This window comes from Camarhynchus parvulus, chromosome Z (assembly GCF_901933205.1).
Source record: "Camarhynchus parvulus chromosome Z, STF_HiC, whole genome shotgun sequence".
NCBI classification, from domain to species: Eukaryota; Metazoa; Chordata; class Aves; order Passeriformes; family Thraupidae; genus Camarhynchus; species Camarhynchus parvulus.
Window position 1 is genome coordinate 42261423 of NC_044601.1, and position 17637 is coordinate 42279059.

A 17637-nucleotide genomic window follows, 5' to 3' on the forward strand; every position below is an offset into this window, starting at 1 on the left:
TCCCCTCTGGAATTTTTGTTGCATGTCATTAGCGTTTAGCAGCAATACCTACAAGATGAGGACTACTGAGACATTAAAGCTGCCCAGTTTTAATATATCGCTGTTGTCATGCTAGGTATATACAGATACATATGATATTAAAGGTGGGGGTTTTACCTTAAAAGCTGACAAAATCCTGAGGTAAACTGGTTCATAAGCTAGTTCTAATGGAAGTTGACTACAAAAAAAAATCCACTAAAATATTTGACTCTATTTCTTTTTGTTGAAGGAGCTAATTGCTGAAGGTATGGGTGAGGAAACCAAAGGCATCCTTAGCACCCCATTTAAGAGAACTTCCAAATTCTTGACACACCAGGTTTTCAACAGGTTTGTGAATGTCTGATTGCTACTTTTAGGGAATCTGAATGTATGTTTGCTATTTTTAGGGAATCTGAAATATCTCCTTTCTAAACCAGCAGTGGAGTCAGTTGAGGACCATTTTTGTACCTAGATTCATACAGTAACTCATTACTTTAAAATAAGATATTTAGTAGCATTTTTAGCTATCCTCTCATTTTAAATGAGCAGAGCAATGCTCATGACCACTGAGGGAATTAATCTGCTGCATTGTACAACCTACCATTTGAGGACATGGTATCCTTGTATTCCATATTTATTGATAGTGTTACTGAGATAATGATAAACGTTTTTAATCTGTGTTGCTATTAGCAAGCTTAAAGTACCAGTTTGAAAATAACTACTTGGTGTATATTAATAACTATTCTCAGTCTTACTTCTTTTTTGTGTTCTTTTCCTATGTAGCAGCTGGTGCAGCTGATCTGTTTGCCTTAACATTTTGTTTTGTGTTCTCCAGCTATCACTCTGAGACAAACATTGTGCGGTACATGAAAAGATTAGAAAACAAAGATATTTCCCTTGTTCACAGCATGATTCCCTTGGTAGGTATTTATCAAAAAGAAAAGACAAAAAATTATGTACTTACCTATGTGTTTATGTACTTCAATAAATACTGATGTGTGTCTGTATTTTTAGGGGTCCTGCACAATGAAGCTCAATAGTTCAGCTGAACTCACAGTAAGTTGCAATAATACTGTCTCACTTGATATCCACATGAGTAAACTATCTAGCCAGTGTCATTCCAGGGAAGTAAGGCCTGTTCTTTGTCTAATACTTCACCTGAGGAGGCAGTTTCAGGGGCAGCTGAAGTCACCCTCTCCCTTTTCCACTAAGAAAATGTTCTGAAAAGCACGAGTAGGACTGCAACAACAGAAGGAGACTATGTGGTTTTGAAGACTCGATTTTGAAAAAAATTATGAAAACAATTTTTTGAATTGGGTATCACAGTCCTGTTCCCTCAAGCAATGTTGCATTACCTAAATTCTGTCTGCTTTACAGATCTTAAAATCAAATCCTCATAAATATGGAAAGAGTCAGATGGGCCAGACAATTCATGCTTCTTTTTCAGTTTGCAATTTCTTAGGAGAGTTTCCTTTTCCCCAGCTGAAGAGTCCCCAGATATCTTCATTTTTCTAGCTGATAGCACATGAAGCAGAGCTTTAGCCAGGCTATTCGATTACCAAATGACTTTGACTTGGAATGTGCTCCCTTTGCTCTCTTCCTGTTGTCTTCTCACTTTCATCTTTCACTAGTTTTCTTTGTCCCCCTTCTCTCACTACTTTCTCTTTTTCCCTTCACTGTTTTATGTCTTGTATATTTCCTCTAAGTAAAACTAATACTATTCTCAGCAACTCCTCTTTGTTTACCTTGTAGATCCCACAGCTCTATGTAATGGTAGGTAAAACTAAGTAGTAGGAGAAATTAAGAATTTTTAAGAATATTCTTAATGTTAGAAAATGGTTACTGAGAATCATAGAATCATTTACATTGGAAAACATAAGATAAAGTCCAGCTGTTGACCTGGCACTTCTAAATCTTGTTCCTGATCACCATATCTACATATCTCATAAACACTTTCAGGGGTGTTGACTTTGGCAGTTCTTTAGGGAGGCTGTTCAAATGCTTGTTAACCCCTTCTGTGAGTGCATTTTTCTTTATATCCAGTCTTGTCTTACCAGTTACTACCTGGGAAGAGACCAATGCCCACCTGGCTACAGCCTCCTTTCAGGCAGTTGTAGAGCTGTTGTTGTGTCCAGGGTCCTAGGCACATGTGCACTGAGGCTCCTACCTTTCTGTAGATGAGTTTTCTCAACCCTGGAGATAAGTTTCTTGCTCTCTATGCAAATTAATTATCATGCATAGTCCATGCACAGTTCTAGGCCTTTCTGGAAATGGGTCAGAGGGCTTTGGAGGTCTTTGGTGATCTTGATTCCCCACACTGGATCAACCTTTGGTGAACAGTCCATGCCCTCTTCTCAGCCTCATTGCAGCACTTGTGCCGTACTGTCTTGTGCTGAGTATGTCCAGAAGCCAGAACAAGGACTGTTGTCCCAGGAAAGTGTTCTGCCTCCAGCTCCATGTGGCCCCATTCTCCACCTGCATCCTGTTCTTTCCCGCCCATTTACACAGTCTGCTTTTGTCAACAATCCTTGTCTGGCTTCACAGCTATCTGTCCATCAGTGTTTGAGACATAAACATTAGCCCCTTATCTTCTAGGCTTTTGCACCATCCCATGGCTTAAACATCAACATGGACATGGTGATCTGTTGAGAAGAGAAAAAAGAGCAAGAGAGAAAGGGGCACATGTGTTCTATAAACTACTTCTAAGCTTTGGGGGTAATCTCTTTATAAATACCCTAAATCTTTATGTGTAATCTGATTACAAAAATAAAAAGCTGAAGGTTAACATTAAATCAGTTAACATTAGACCTTACTGAACCTCACATGACTAACCTTATCCTCATCAATCCAGCCTGTCCAGATCCCTCTGTAGAGCCTTCCAAGCCTCCAGCAGATCAACATACTTGGTGTTTGATACTTAATTGACCACAAGGCAACTTCATTCCTTCACAGAGTTTAACAGAACAGAGTTGTCTGTAGAGTATTTTGTTATGGCATTCTTTATATATTTGTTGGGTTTGTTTTTGTAGCCTATTACATGGAGAGAATTTGCCAACATCCACCCTTTTGTTCCTCTGGATCAAGCTCAAGGGTATCAGCAGCTTTTCAAGGATTTAGAGAAGGACCTATGTGAGATTACAGGCTATGACAAAATCTCCTTCCAGCCAAATAGGTAGGAACTTTTTTCCTGAGTGTTTGCACCTTGAGACATGATACCAAAACCTTATCTCCAAAGAAAATGTGCGAGCCAAACATGGAAGAATTTTCCAAAATGAAATTTTTCTTGAATGCTGGATTATTAAATTACTAAGTAGTCGTTTTTGTAAAAACTATGGTATCTTATTTTGTCTCATCTCTTCTGAAAGTTTAATGATTTGGTCTTTTTATTTCTTTTAATATTTCCCCCCATGAATTGAAAATAAAAATTTGGAATAGGAATAAGATGTATGACCTGCCAGGTGTTTAGTTGTTGAAACTGGTAGGTAGTGCACTAGGTTTGGCTGAAGAATGCCTGAGATCTCTGTGCTCACTGAAATTAATAAAGCAGCATTTAATGAGTACTGCTGCAGCCTGTTTATGTTCTCTAGTAGTTTTGATACAAAATGAACAGCAAGAACTTACTCTACACTAAGCCTGTCACTGAAAGACCTTTTATGTTTCATGATATACACTTTACTACGCATTTCAATATTAGTTTGCCTCACTGTAATCAAGCACAGAGTACCCTCCTAGGTGCAGAAATGTGGACCCTCTCAGTCACCAGAAGGATTTAACATTGTAGTATAAACTTATAAAATGGCATCACCTTTGTCATCTACTCTTTTCATTTACATCTAGCTGTTAATTTAAGCACGGCCATTTGTAATTTTATCTTAGGAATGTGCCCCATTTAATTTGCTGACACTTGCTTGAAGTCATGGGTAAGGGTTAGGGCTGGACAGTTTTGAAGTTCTGTCAGAGAGGTGGCACTTTCTGGTTTGTGTGCTGTGTAACAGTGTTTGTGTTCTTCTTGCAGTGGAGCCCAAGGAGAGTATGCAGGCTTGGCTGCAATCAAAGCTTATTTAAATGCCAAAGGAGAACGTCATAGAACCGTAAGTGTCAATGCTCATGTGGGGAAGAGGGTTCAGTGGGAAGTGGAGAGTTGATTCAGCAGCTAGGACTCACCTAGAGAGAAACTAGATCGTGTATTGTCACTTCTGATAGGCTTTCAGTACTCCATGCTTCCCACCAGGATCCTTGGTAACATCTTAAAAGTTTTTACAGACGTGAGAATGACCCAGGGAAGGGTGATCATACTGAGTCTGACTAGGTTTGGCTTAACTTTCTTCACATGAATTGTGGAGGAAGCACTGTTCATAACACAGGGAAATCTTGGCAAATGGTGAAGAGTGCTTTCACAGTGTCAAGGCTTTGTCTCTATGCCACTGCCCTGCCCTGACTCTCTCCTTTCCCAGCAAGGAGGCTGGGTGTCAGCAAGGTGCTGGGAGAGACACAGCCAGGACAGCTGACCCTGGCTGACCAAAGGGATGCTGGTGCCATATAATGGCATGGTCAACAACAAAAGCTCAGGGGAAAGAGGGCAAAGCAGGAAAGGTCATGCTTATGGCATTTTAATTCCCAAGCAACACGCCATGTGGTCAGCCATGGGAAGTTGGGAAGGCTGGAAGGAAGGAAGGAAATTGAGATATATTTACAATTTCATCTGACACTCTCTCACTCTTGAAAGATGATGAGCAGTTGACATATGTTAATTCTGGGATTATTTATTATATTATTATCCATCCTCCTTTCCTAGCTGGATTCTAGTTATTTGTCCATCCTTCTCAAAAAAGCCATTTTATAACTTCGGTTATCTTTAAAGCTTTTGTGTTCCTTTTACTTTTATTCTCTTACTCCCTTTCTAGTTTTTGATGCATTTGCTTTCTTTCCCACCAAAACGGTGAGATTGTTTAGTAGCAGTAGGTTCAAAGCTAAAGGATCACAGTTGTGGGTTGTTAAAATGCGTTTTCTTGTGTCATACTTTAGATCTGTCTGCTTCCAGTATACATATACTGCTTGGAATGCTGCCCCACAGTACTGTGGGTCCTTTTCTGAACTCTGCAATCAGTTCTTTTAGTAACCTGGGGGGTTTTTTATTAACAGGATATTTGGCATTTCACTGTGGATCTCCATTATGAACACAATTATGAGTAATTTTAAATGTTAGACAACCAGCACAGAAATTTATAATATTCTATTAGGATGACCTTTCCATACAGTGAAAACTATTTTTCTTTTCTTTAACAGGCTTTCACTAAATATTTATCCTTGCCACTTAAGCCACTGGAAGTTAGTTTAGGAACATTTTTTGGGACCACATAAAAAATCTCTTTGGAAGTCTGAGATTACTTAGGTCTTCTTTTTTTACACACCCATACAGCTGGCTTTAGAGAAAGAAGGGAAAAAGTCCTTTGTGCAATAGAATACATATCCTTTGAACCTGATTTTATCCTTGGCTTTGGTACTCATTTATCTTCTCAAAATGGAAGCATCACTGTCCTGGCCTCCTGGGAGCTATAGCTTCTGTGTGAGGAAACCGTCTAAAACTGGATATCAGTGTTGTCTTCTCTTTCTGTTTCTTTGTTGCATTCAGATCACATCAAACTTACTAGAAGGCAACCACTCTTCACTGTTACAAACTTTGTGTTGTGAGTATTTTACTCAGTGGGGAGTGGAATTAGGTTGAAATTTTTTCCTTGGAGAGTTGTCTTCTGGTTGTCTGTGTGTCTTCTGCCATTTCTCTTTTTCTGTGCAAGACCCTTAGGCTTCTCTGAGTGTCTGTGGGTCCTTCTGTGGTCTGAAAATACCCAGAGGTGAACTGCACCGGAGAGCCTGGGAGCTGCTTGCACTTTACTCACACTTTATAGATTTCAAATGTTACAGGAAAATCATGGTACTCTCGGGAAAGAGTAAAAAGGAATAAGAAAATAAGAAAGCCCACAAAATGCTGGCCTTTCAGCAGCAGTGCTTTTTTCTCTTAGGCTGGAGAAAGCAATTACACCAGCAGCTCAAGGTTCTCTTAGTTGGCCGTGTTTGGATTTGGTGCCCTCTGGTGGGAAAAAAGGATGGACACGGAACTGACAGCTCACATCCCTGCTTTTCTGTGTGATCAGTGATGTCTGTACCCAACAAGCCTTGGTGGCCATCTGGAGCCACTTTACATTTCAGCTATACGGATAAATGGCTACAGATGTGGCACAGTTCTTCCTGGCACTGGCGCTGGGATCCCTGTGTTTCTGGTGTTTTGAACTATTCACATTTGTCTCAGCATCACTGTGGAGGATAGAGTTCCCTGAGCCATCATGCAGTTTCTGTAGAAGAAAATTATTTTCGGTTTTTGGTTGGTTTTTTTGTTCATTTGCTAGGTTTTTTTGGTTGGTTGGTTTTTGTTAGGTTTTTTGTGTGTGTGTGTGTTTTTTGTTTGTTTGTTTGCTTCATTTGGTTTCGGGTTTTTTTTTGTTTGGTTGTTTTTGGGATTTTTAAATTTTGTTTGGTTTTTTTTGAGAAATATTTACTGTCTTTAGAAAGGGTGGAATTCTTAAAAAATGTCTGGGAATATCCTGACACATGCACAATTTTCCTATGACTGACAAGAGCCTACCTTTATTTAAATAGAAGTGCTTCTCTTTTTTTTTCTTTTGAAGTTAACTGTACAAAGCATGCAAGTAGCTCTGAGTTTCTCATCTATAGCCAAAATATTTTGGTCTAAATTTTTGTTTTGAATATAATACAGAAGAAAATGCTTTGGAAGCCAGAAGAAGTGTAGTGGACATATTGGAATCAGGCAGTTTTCCCTTTCAAATAATTGTACATATGAAGACTGATAACTGTAAAAAAAATTAGTGTTTAAAAAAAAGGTGGTGTGAGGCAAAAAAATTTAAATATACGTATCTGAAATAATATTCTGGAATTGCATCCCTAAATATGATTATGCAGCAAATGAAACTTAGGTAATGATTATTTAAATGCTGATACCTGAATGGATTTTCCTAATAAATTTAGTCGCATTGTTCTGCAAAAGAGGCAATTTTCTGGTACCATCAGGATTTCTTTTCAAAACTTTGATAATGAATTGTAGCTGAGTGTAGATCATAAAACATTAAGATTTTTTAAACTAGTTATACTTTAGGCTCTTTTTTTCTTTCCCTTCCAAGGTTTGCCTTATTCCTAAATCTGCTCATGGTACTAATCCAGCAAGTGCACAAATGGCAGGGATGAAGATTCAGCCCATTGAAGTGGATAAAAATGGGAGCATTGATATTTCTCATTTAAAAGCAATGGTGAGTATTTAATTATCTTTGATTTTCAAGGAACACTTCTTCTCTGAAGGTAATAGTGTTAGCAGCTGAATCACATTTTTCTACAAGAAAAAATAAAGCAATAATACTGAATACGTGCTTTGAAAGGATTAAGTAACTTTTTTTCCTCACTCAGACACTAACTATGTGACAATTGTAAGATTCCTTTTAATTTGAGGATCTTTAGTGCAGGATTTGCTCAAAGAGTCTTTGTACACAGTAGACTCATTTATAGCAGACCATTTCGGTCCACAGCTAGTACTGGAAATGAACAAGCCATGTTCATGAATGTGAACCATTTGAAACTGCATTTCAGCCTTCTTTCAGCAAAGTTCAAGTCCATCTCTGCTGGGGAAGTTGTTGCTAGGCAACTACTTTTTTTCTCTTTTTTAAGTATATTGACTGCAGGTGAATCTTGCAATGCGAGGGATTAGCAGGACACATTTCCACATTTGGACAAACTTTTATGGCAGTCATAGAACTCCATTGCTGAAAGTAGGGGGAATGGTCATTATTTCACATTAACTTGAAGGCCAGATTTTCATTTGGTTGTCTGAAGGTCCCAGAAGAGAGTGTTTTACACACACACACACACACACACACACACACACACACACACGTGTATATGTACACGTATGTATGTACACATATATATGTGTATGTGTGTATGTATATGTACATATATGTGTGTGTGTGTGTGTGTGTGTATGCACCTTTTAATACCTGCCTTTTTCCCTGATTTAAAATTCTGATTTATTCAGAAATCACTCTTTTTCAGTAGGCATGGCTGAAGGGAGCCCAGTATCCTTTGCTGACTATAAGTAACTTTGATTATCTGCTGATAGGCCTGCTTCCCATCTGTAAAATACTCTGACTTTACTTGTATTTTTTTTTATAAAATCTTGAGAAGCTTTAGGAGCCTCAGTGACCTTTTTTTCTCTTCCCTCCCTGCCACCAGGTGGACAAGCACAAGGAGAACTTGGCAGCCATCATGATCACGTACCCTTCCACCAATGGTGTGTTTGAAGAGGAGATTGGAGATGTGTGTGACCTCATTCACAAACATGGAGGCCAAGTTTATTTAGATGGAGCAAATATGAATGCTCAGGTACAAAATCTGGGCAGATTTTTTACTACTGGGAGTCCTTGGAATAAAAATAGCACAGCAGTACTCAGTTCAGACTGTAACCCAGCTTCCATGCAAAATGCCGCAGTGTTTCGGGGAGGATGTGAGATTTCCAAGAACAGTAATTAAAATTAGATGGTGATAGTAATTCTCTTTTACTTGATTTTCCCCTGAAATGTGTTGTAAGATTTATGAGTTATTCACTGAAATGCGCTTAGTCTGCCTACCCCTTATCAAAGACTTTCTTTACAGATGTGATTAAGAATTCCTAAAACAAAATATTATTTACATCAAGTTCTTGTTTATGATGCATTGTTATAAAGAAAAACATAAAAACATACACCATCTTTCTCAACCTGTTCCCCTTGCATTCAGAAATAGGTCATAAATGGTATATGAAGAATGTTTTGAAACAGAGTATTACCTTTACAGGTTGGTCTGTGTCGTCCTGGAGATTATGGCTCTGATGTCTCTCACTTAAATCTTCACAAAACCTTTTGCATTCCCCATGGAGGAGGAGGACCTGGAATGGGACCAATTGGAGTGTGGGTATCTCTCGATTAGCCTTTTCTTAAAAAAAAATAATATATATATATATATATATATATATATATATATGCACATCTTAGTGACTCTTGGCTGGGTGTTCACTTCAGTACAGAGCCGTGGCTGGGAGATGTGTTGTGTTGGTTGCAAGCATCTGTCCTTCTCCAGCACAGTCACATGCTCAGTGCTGGTGTGTTCACATGTATCCCCAAACCCTGGCTTCCATGTTGGCCTTCTAGTGTGTATGGTAAACCTCACTCAGCAATCTGTTTCCTGAGTAAGAAATGGAGTTTGAGGGCTGATAATACTGCATGTAGTCCAGAACACAGAACTGCTACACAAGTTGTGTGAATCTATCTTAGGGAACATTCTTATTTCCTTAAAGGAAAATAACCTTACTTGTTTAAAAAGTAATTTTTATTTGGATAACTCCATTAATATCTTGTGATAGGTTGAAAAACTGAGTGCCATCCTCCACTGGCACCAGTTGTGTTAATAAACTTTCTTTTGAAGAAGGCACAGATCAGACTTCCTAGAGGACTGTGACTGGAAGCAAGGTGAAGAGAAACTACTGCTCAAACTGTCCAGATATGGTAACATAGGAACACGTATTTAATCTCTAAAATCAATGTTTTTGTTTTAGGAAGAAACATTTGGCTCCCTACTTGCCTACCCACCCTGTGATCAAAATACAGACGGATAAGGATGCATGTCCTTTGGGTACTGTCAGTGCTGCACCTTGGGGTTCCAGTGCTATATTGCCAATTTCCTGGGTGTATATCAAGGTGTGTAGACTTTTATAAGGAGTATCAGCTGAGGTTCTCTTTCTCTTACAAGTCCAGTGACCACTGGAACCACATGAACAGGTCTAAGAGCAGCCCATTTTTTTTGATGTTTGTACAGACTGAAATGCAGCAAAATGAAGACAATCCAGTCACGGGTTATTTAAATCCATCAAGCCTACTTGATTTATAGTAGGACAGTGTTGCCACAAGAAAGGACATCAGGACAACAGCTATATCTAACTCTTCTACCTTTTGTTTGTAATAGGTCTTGAGATAAGAGGACAACAGGCAGAAAACTACAGTCAGGCTTCCACTTTCTGACGCTGAAGTTTTCATGTTTAAATTACTGTTCTGCCAAGAGTATTTTTAATTGTATGGTTCAGTATTGTTATACTTCACATCTACAGAACATTGAATTTTACAATATCCTGAATTCCAGAGGATTTGAAAACTGAACTTAGTTTTTGTTTTACATGTGAATCAACTTGTTCATGATCTATGTAATTTGTTAATCCCTTGTAATTATTTCTCAACAGAGATGATTGTAGATTCAAATTCTAATTGATAGAAGGGTGTGCTGGGACTCTTGAGCTACATTTAATGCTTACAGTGACAGAGTTGGGGAAGAATGAACCTAGGGGCAGTGTCATTCAGAGTACTTTGTTGCCAGTATGATACTCTAACCATGGAAACTTCCTCTGCTGGGGAAACCAGATCTCCTGGAATTCCAAATGAGCAAATATGAACTGGTACCATTTCCATTTACAGCTGTGGGTAAAAATCACTTGTGACTCTAAGCTGGTTCCCATTACAGAATATTTAATCCATTAGAAATTTTTAAGGGGAGCTCTTTCCTCACAGTGCAAAATGCCATCTATTTACATTGTCCCACCTGAAGTTCTCTGGACAATCTTGCTGTGGCATGGAGACAGGCAGCCTGTGCCTTTTGACATTATTTGTGTTCTCACTTTTTTCTGTTCAGTTCAGACCTTCTCAGTTTGAGCAAAGGTTTCGGTCATCCACTTGTGAACTTGAAGCTAAATCTCTTAAACAGTAGACACTCTCATAAACTACATTCACCAAAGGTGGCCTCAGTCAATATCCAGTGCTTCTCTGTGAGTGTTGTGTGTAAAAGTGTAACAGCAGAGTGACTGCTAGAACTGGCCAGGTGCATTGAGGTGCTGCTCTCTGTCATGCAGGAGAATACTTTGCTTGTTTTGGACCTGTTTTAGATCTGTTTCTTCATGTTGTTTTCCTTTCAGACAATGGGAGCAAAGGGTCTGAAGCATGCTTCTGAGATTGCTATACTAAATGCAAATTACATGGCAAAAAGGCTAGAGAAGCACTACAAAGTCCTTTTCAGAGGAGCAAAAGGCAAGTATTGGACAATTTTTTTTCTTCTACCAAGCTTTTTTTTGTGCCTCGTGTGGAAGTTGGCTTGCAACACAGTTATTTGTTTTTTGTTTTGTTTTTTTTTTAATGCTATGTGACTGCTGATTTCAAACTTCTCTTGTTGTTCACAAGGAGAGAAATAACCGACCACACTTCTATGGATGTGTTGCAATGAAACTGAGATACTTTGAAGTAGAAGAAAAGTAATATCTGTTTGTTATTAGAAAAAGATGATGCTAAAAGATAGAGCAAACTATTAGATCGTTCTCCTTGAAATTTAATGGCAGATTGATGAACATTAGAAAAAGGAAAAACAACCAAGTTGAGACTTCCAAATTTCCATAACCAATGATGCAACAATTTAAGAACTGAAAGTAATTTTTGGACCTGTACTTCCCCTTGCACCCTTCCTCTGAAAAAAAATCCCACCGAGTTTTCCTCATTTCTGCTCCTTGTTCACTTTTGTGAGATGAGATAGAATTCCTTTGGCAATGCATGACATTTCATCTACATTCTGGTTCCCTGTTTTGGCTCTCCAGTCTTGCAACAGGACAGAAGTAATGAAGAAGAGATGAAAAAATTATTTTGGGAGTAGTGTAACAATCAGAGAACTTATTTTGCTTGTTTAAGCTGAACAGCGTTGAAGAACATTTGAGTACAATATATATTATCTCTAAAATATATATCTTAAATTTAATGATGTACACCTTGCTAAAACCTGCAAGTTGTACTTTAATAGAAGCGAACAAAAATTGCAAATTTTCAAGGATTTAACAATGTAAAGGAGGGTTCTCCAGAATCATGAATATAAATATAGACAACTTTTGTCTTTAGCCTCTCTATAACAGAAGATTTGAGGTTTGCTCTGGCATAAGATAAAACTGATTATCGTGATTAATTTAACATAGCCTAAAACCCAAATAGTGTTGGGCCATTGAGAAATCTAATAATTTTTTCTGAGAACTTGTAAATTGTAGGAGCTACTTTGACCACTCATTCCTAGTTCTGATCTTGTAAATGAGGTGTCTTCTTAATGTGATATGGGACTCAAAGAGTCAGTCTTCAAAAACTGAGTTGTATATCTCTTACCTGATAATTTCTCAGATTTGAGGTTTTGCCCAAGTGGATATTTTTGAGTTTGTCTTTTTGCCATGATCTCCACAAAACCAATCAGAATAGACAGCTTGGTAAATTGCATTGTTCTCCTATTAAGTAAGACTAGTGTTCTCACTAGCCTTACTTAATAGGAGATGAAATTTTTTTATTTACAGGTTATGTAGCCCATGAATTCATTTTGGATACAAGACCTTTCAAAAAAACAGCAAACATTGAAGCCGTAGATCTTGCTAAAAGGCTTCAGGATTATGGTAAGTCAAATGTCTATTCTTTAAAATAGCAGTGTGAGTGAAAATTTTCCAAATCTCTTCTAAAGGGAGACACAAACTTTTGAGTTCTGCGCTTATGGATGGTGAATCTGTCACAATTATTTCAGGCTTCCTCATTTTCTTTATGGGGCTTGGAGAGATATTTGCATATACTAAATTGTAGTAGATACTTCTGACTCTGCTGTACTTCATAGCTTTGTAAACTGTCCCATCAAATTACTGATTACATGACTCTCAACTGTTTGGAGCAAGTGGGTCGGAGCCAAAAGCTTAATAAGACTCCAACAAAGCAAAACAAAACAAAATAGGAAGGAAAAAAACCTTTTAAAGTAGGATAATAGGATTTGAACAGTTCCATCTTGATATAGTTTATGCAGTTTTGTACACATGTTCTTAAGGATCTGATTGTGGATGCTTTTTGGCTGCCAGACAAGAGGATCCATTGAACTACTTGATCCTATAGAACTGTGCTTCTAATGAATATGCATGAAAGCTTTTAAAACCCTAACCAGTAATACCTCTTCAGTGAAATAACCCAAAGCCTAATTGTGATACTAAAAAACCCACCCTTCCTGCTCTTTGTAAGTGAGCCTTAAATATTGTGCACCACTTTAAACAGACTTTTCAGCAGGTATAGAGGTGAGTTAGATAAGTATATTAAAGTTCCTTCTTAATAAAGTAAATCTGTGTGTAGCTGTATTATAAAACAGTGGTGTTACCCTTCAGTGCTGAAAATCAAGATACTTGAAAAGTTTATCTTGCCTCTGAAGTACAGAGCCAACACTACCACTGAATTCAATCTCTATAGGTTTTTGTAGAGAAAGGACTGAATTTGTGAATCTGCTGATAGCTAATGCATGTATTATCTCATACCCTGTTATCTCTGACTGATTTCTGCTATTGTCACCAGGTTTTCATGCTCCAACCATGTCCTGGCCAGTGGCAGGGACACTTATGATTGAACCTACAGAGTCTGAAGACAAAGCAGAGCTGGACAGATTTTGTGATGCCATGATCAGTATTCGGCAGGAAATTGCTGAAATAGAGGAGGGCAGGATGGACCCCCAAATTAACCCACTAAAGGTAAGATGGCATGTACAGCAAGGTACCAGCATCAGCCTAACCCCTCAGTCTGCAGATGCCCATTCCTGGTCTTTCAGTACTCTCAAAAGTAATGGGGTACAACAGTGAACACAAGACTTTCTTGAGAAACCTTCAACTTTTTCAAAATTTGAATTTTGACTTTTTCGAGTGAGAAGTCTTGCTGACAGAGTAGAGAAAGTTATTTCCACAAGCACTTAATTTATATTTCAAGGCCATCTCAAAGTAACAAAGGCGAGATGCTTATTTCACTGGCTGAAGATGGAAAGTGGAATGACCTTAACATTAATAGTAAAATAAAGATTGAATTATTTTAGCAATGCAACACAGAACCAGTATCAGCTCAAGTTCTGTTCAACTCTTTTAATGCTATACTGACTTTTAAGTTTAGTGAAAAACCAAAAGCATATTCAAGCCTTGGGTAGCATCTTTAGGCAAACTGAAAAAAAATCCAAATACTGACTTGCCTCCTGGTTTAAATCTGCCTTTTTCCTCCCCAGATAAACAGTGTTCTCTAGACAGTAATTATTTATATGTGGCAATGGAAACTTGAAGAAGGCTTCACACTGATCTGTTCAACAGAAATCAGTAATTTCTTGTTTCTTGTAGATGTCACCTCATACTCTGAACTGTGTCACTTCTTCCAAGTGGGATCGTCCCTACTCCAGAGAAGTGGCAGCATTCCCACTGGTGAGTACATAATGGGAACTTTCTGGTGTGGTAATATATAAATATGCTTTGTGCTCTGTAGTTTCTTAATCAGTTGGAGATGAAGTAATGTGGTAAGAATGAAAACTTCAGAGCCATTATATTGTTGCTCAATTTTTAAGTGTGTGAGCTCTCTCTACCACAGTTTCATTAGTTTGGCTTTTAAAGACAAGGAAAGAAGTGCTCAAAAAAAAAAGTCCCCACACATTGGTGCAGAGCTGGATTTCTAAATCCTAGCACTTCAACACTGAATATTCATTCTTATTGGAAACAACCTGTTTAGTTCTGACAAACTGCACCAAGGACTCCCAAAACAGAGTCCCACATGCTGACATTCAAAGCTTTGCTCAAAAGAACTTGCCTAAGGTGTGACTAGGTTCCCCAAGGTCAGCGTGGGGAAAGTGACACCAATGTGGACCTGCTACAAATAAAGGTCAGATTGGAGCTGGACTCTGATATCAAACTTCTTAATTGCTTTCACAGTCATAGTAGCTAAATGTACGTGCGACCAACCTTTCTGCTTGGAAACTTAATTGCAAGTATTTTAGTGATATGTACTGTTTCAAAGAGTAAGAATTCAACTACACCACCATTCCACTTTCCTTTAAGTATAATACTGTAACTAGATTGAAGAGCACAGCAGTGTCCTCTGCTTTTCCTTCATTCCTATGTGAAAGCCAGTTGTTCAAAGGATAATAAAGTTTTCTTTCATCTTGTGAAAACTGCTTCTTCGCAAGCATGTGTTAGAGGACATGACCAGACTTTTTTAAAATCTAAGCATTCTTTTAGCTGTCACTTCTATTATACATGCTTGTTAACTTTCAGGCTCTGAAAACAGACTTGAAGGATGACTTCACCCAAAAAATCCACTTTCACAGAATTTGTAATTCTTCAAGCTCCTAATGTCTGTTATAATTTTGTAGCTTTATTTGGTGGAAAAATTAAGATGGTTGGGTTCTTTTGTCTCTCTTAGCCATTTGTGAAGCCTGAAAGCAAGTTTTGGCCCACAATTGCTCGCATTGATGACATATATGGAGATCAACATCTGGTTTGTACCTGCCCACCAATGGAAGCCTATGAATCTCCATTTTCTGAACAGAAGAGAGCATCTTCCTAAGATTGCTTCCAGCTGCCTGCATTTTTGACTCCATCAGAATGGCCCTTTCCTGATTTCCTGGGGATATTTATATTGTGTATATTTTGAATAGTCACAACGTTTGTTCATTGAGCACTGCTCAGTTAAAATGTAAATACAATCAGTATGTTGGGTGTAAACAAAATGTGATTGTTCCACAGCAGTTGATGTTGGAAGTTGCCTTGATTTATCATTTTGTCTGTTTCATGCTAAAGTATTAACAATTAACACCCACCTTGCAAGGTGGCACGGGAGATACAGTTAAAAAACGTAGAAAAGATCCAGATACATAAGGCAATACTAATAAATATCAACTGTGGGATTAATTGTTTACATTTTGTAAAAAAATGATGAAGTAGATTTTTTAATTTACTTCACACACTACCACTAACTAGCATTGCTAGTGTTAATATTTCATACTGATTTTTTTACCTATCAGTGTTAGTAGTCTAATAAAATTGGTCAGAATTTTAACTGTTGTCATGTTTTGGATTTAAAATTTTCAGCTGTATTTGTCCAACAGACAGTATGAAATTATGAAACTTAAGCTCTGATTTCTGACGATTGCTACAGCAGCAATAAACTTACACAAAAGAAAATACTGTCAGAGATTAATATTTAAATAAATCTCTGATTTTTTTAATGAGCTAAAATGATCCATTTTACCAAGCAGTAACAAACTTAATCTTGTTCAGTATCACATCAGTTTTTCTTAGTAGTTCCATCTAATTCTCTCTTATTCTGGAGAGGGTATAAAAGACCATGAAGGCATAAAAGACTGTGAACTGCTTAGTATTACTTGAATCCTGGGTAAAAAAGTGTTCTCTTTTCACAGTTTCTCAAGTCGCTCTCTGGCATTTTTTTATACAGAGCACTCAGTTTGCCCTACTTTATCTACAGCTTGTGAAAAACTGATTCACAGCTTAAACTCAAAGAGATTAAGGAGACAAGAGCCCTCCTGCAACACACAGTGCCACATTAAATCACTCAGTAACCAAAGCTTACACCTTAAACAGGAGCCTTTTCCAGCATATTCCAGATCAAATTTACATAAAACTAATCCTCTCACTAGTTACACAGTCAGATCTCTGTGCTATGAGCACATTTGAAAGGAACCTGCCCAGGTCCATACAGAGCTGTCTGTTTGATATACATGAGCACCCTTGAAAGGACCAACTCATTCAGCCACTCAAAGCACAATTTTGGTGAATTAGGAAACAGGCACTCAGGAACACAGGGACCACAGAAAAGGACCACACAGTTCTGCACCTTACAACCACCCACTTCTCAACCACTTCTTGAGGATCTCCATGCACACTCAGCCTGGGAACTCTTAAGTGACACAAATGAGGCTGCTGTTTACAGCAATATTTTACATACTGCAAATTTTGTGTCTTTTACAGTAAAGTTTTGGGACTGCAACTTTATTGCTACCTACCTTATGACATCATGGGGGTGCTTTACACAAAGAGACTACAGACAATAGGAGACAGGAATGGCTTTCACTGAAGGAAAGCCAGGCCAGATACTAGTGTTTATACTAGTGAAAGCCAGGCCAGATACTAGTGAAAAGCTGCATCTATATGCTAAATCACCTTAATACATAGTGAAGAAAATCAGATTTTTTTTACTCTAGAATTCACTAACTATTGGAAAGGGTATCTTTCAGTAGCGATTGATATAGTACGGTCGTGGTTTGAGAGGAAGTAAGTTTTCTGGGATATAAAGTGGTCAGGCCAATAGGTGTTCAGTATTGGCACCTGGTGTGGCCACTGGGGACATTGGATATGCCTCTGAGAACACAGGGGCTAAAAGCAGAGCACTCCTGGGGGAAGATCTCTTGGGTTCTGGTGAGGAACGAGTTCGCATCTCCCCCCGGTCCAGCTGCTGCTGCTGGGCAGGGGAGGGGAAGCCATGCGGCTGGGTGAGGTAGGCCGGGCCTTGGACAGAGATGGGAGGTGAAGAGGCCCCGAGGATGGAAGGGTGGGAGAAGCACCAGGAGGCATCGGGCAGCCCCCCTTCCAGGAGAGAGAGAGTACAGCCTGTGCCTGGGACTGTGCTACCTTGAAATTTGATAACACATGCCAGCAGCCCAGCCGAGAAG

The 17637-nt window shown here is 38.5% G+C and overlaps 1 protein-coding gene across 1 annotated transcript in view; it reads left to right on the top strand.

Moving 5' to 3' along the window:
- GLDC (glycine decarboxylase) overlaps window positions 1-16115 on the top strand; it is a 39119-nt gene extending 23004 nt beyond the window's left edge. The window contains 14 exon segments of the mRNA XM_030968944.1: window positions 269-366; window positions 854-938; window positions 1033-1074; window positions 3048-3190; window positions 4034-4109; window positions 7212-7337; window positions 8314-8463; window positions 8914-9026; window positions 9671-9812; window positions 11075-11186; window positions 12476-12571; window positions 13500-13672; window positions 14300-14380; window positions 15372-16115. Of these exon segments, the coding sequence (XP_030824804.1) occupies window positions 269-366; window positions 854-938; window positions 1033-1074; window positions 3048-3190; window positions 4034-4109; window positions 7212-7337; window positions 8314-8463; window positions 8914-9026; window positions 9671-9812; window positions 11075-11186; window positions 12476-12571; window positions 13500-13672; window positions 14300-14380; window positions 15372-15515 (1581 nt within the window). The 3' untranslated portion in view covers window positions 15516-16115.
- Window positions 16116-17637: the final 1522 nt, after the last annotated feature.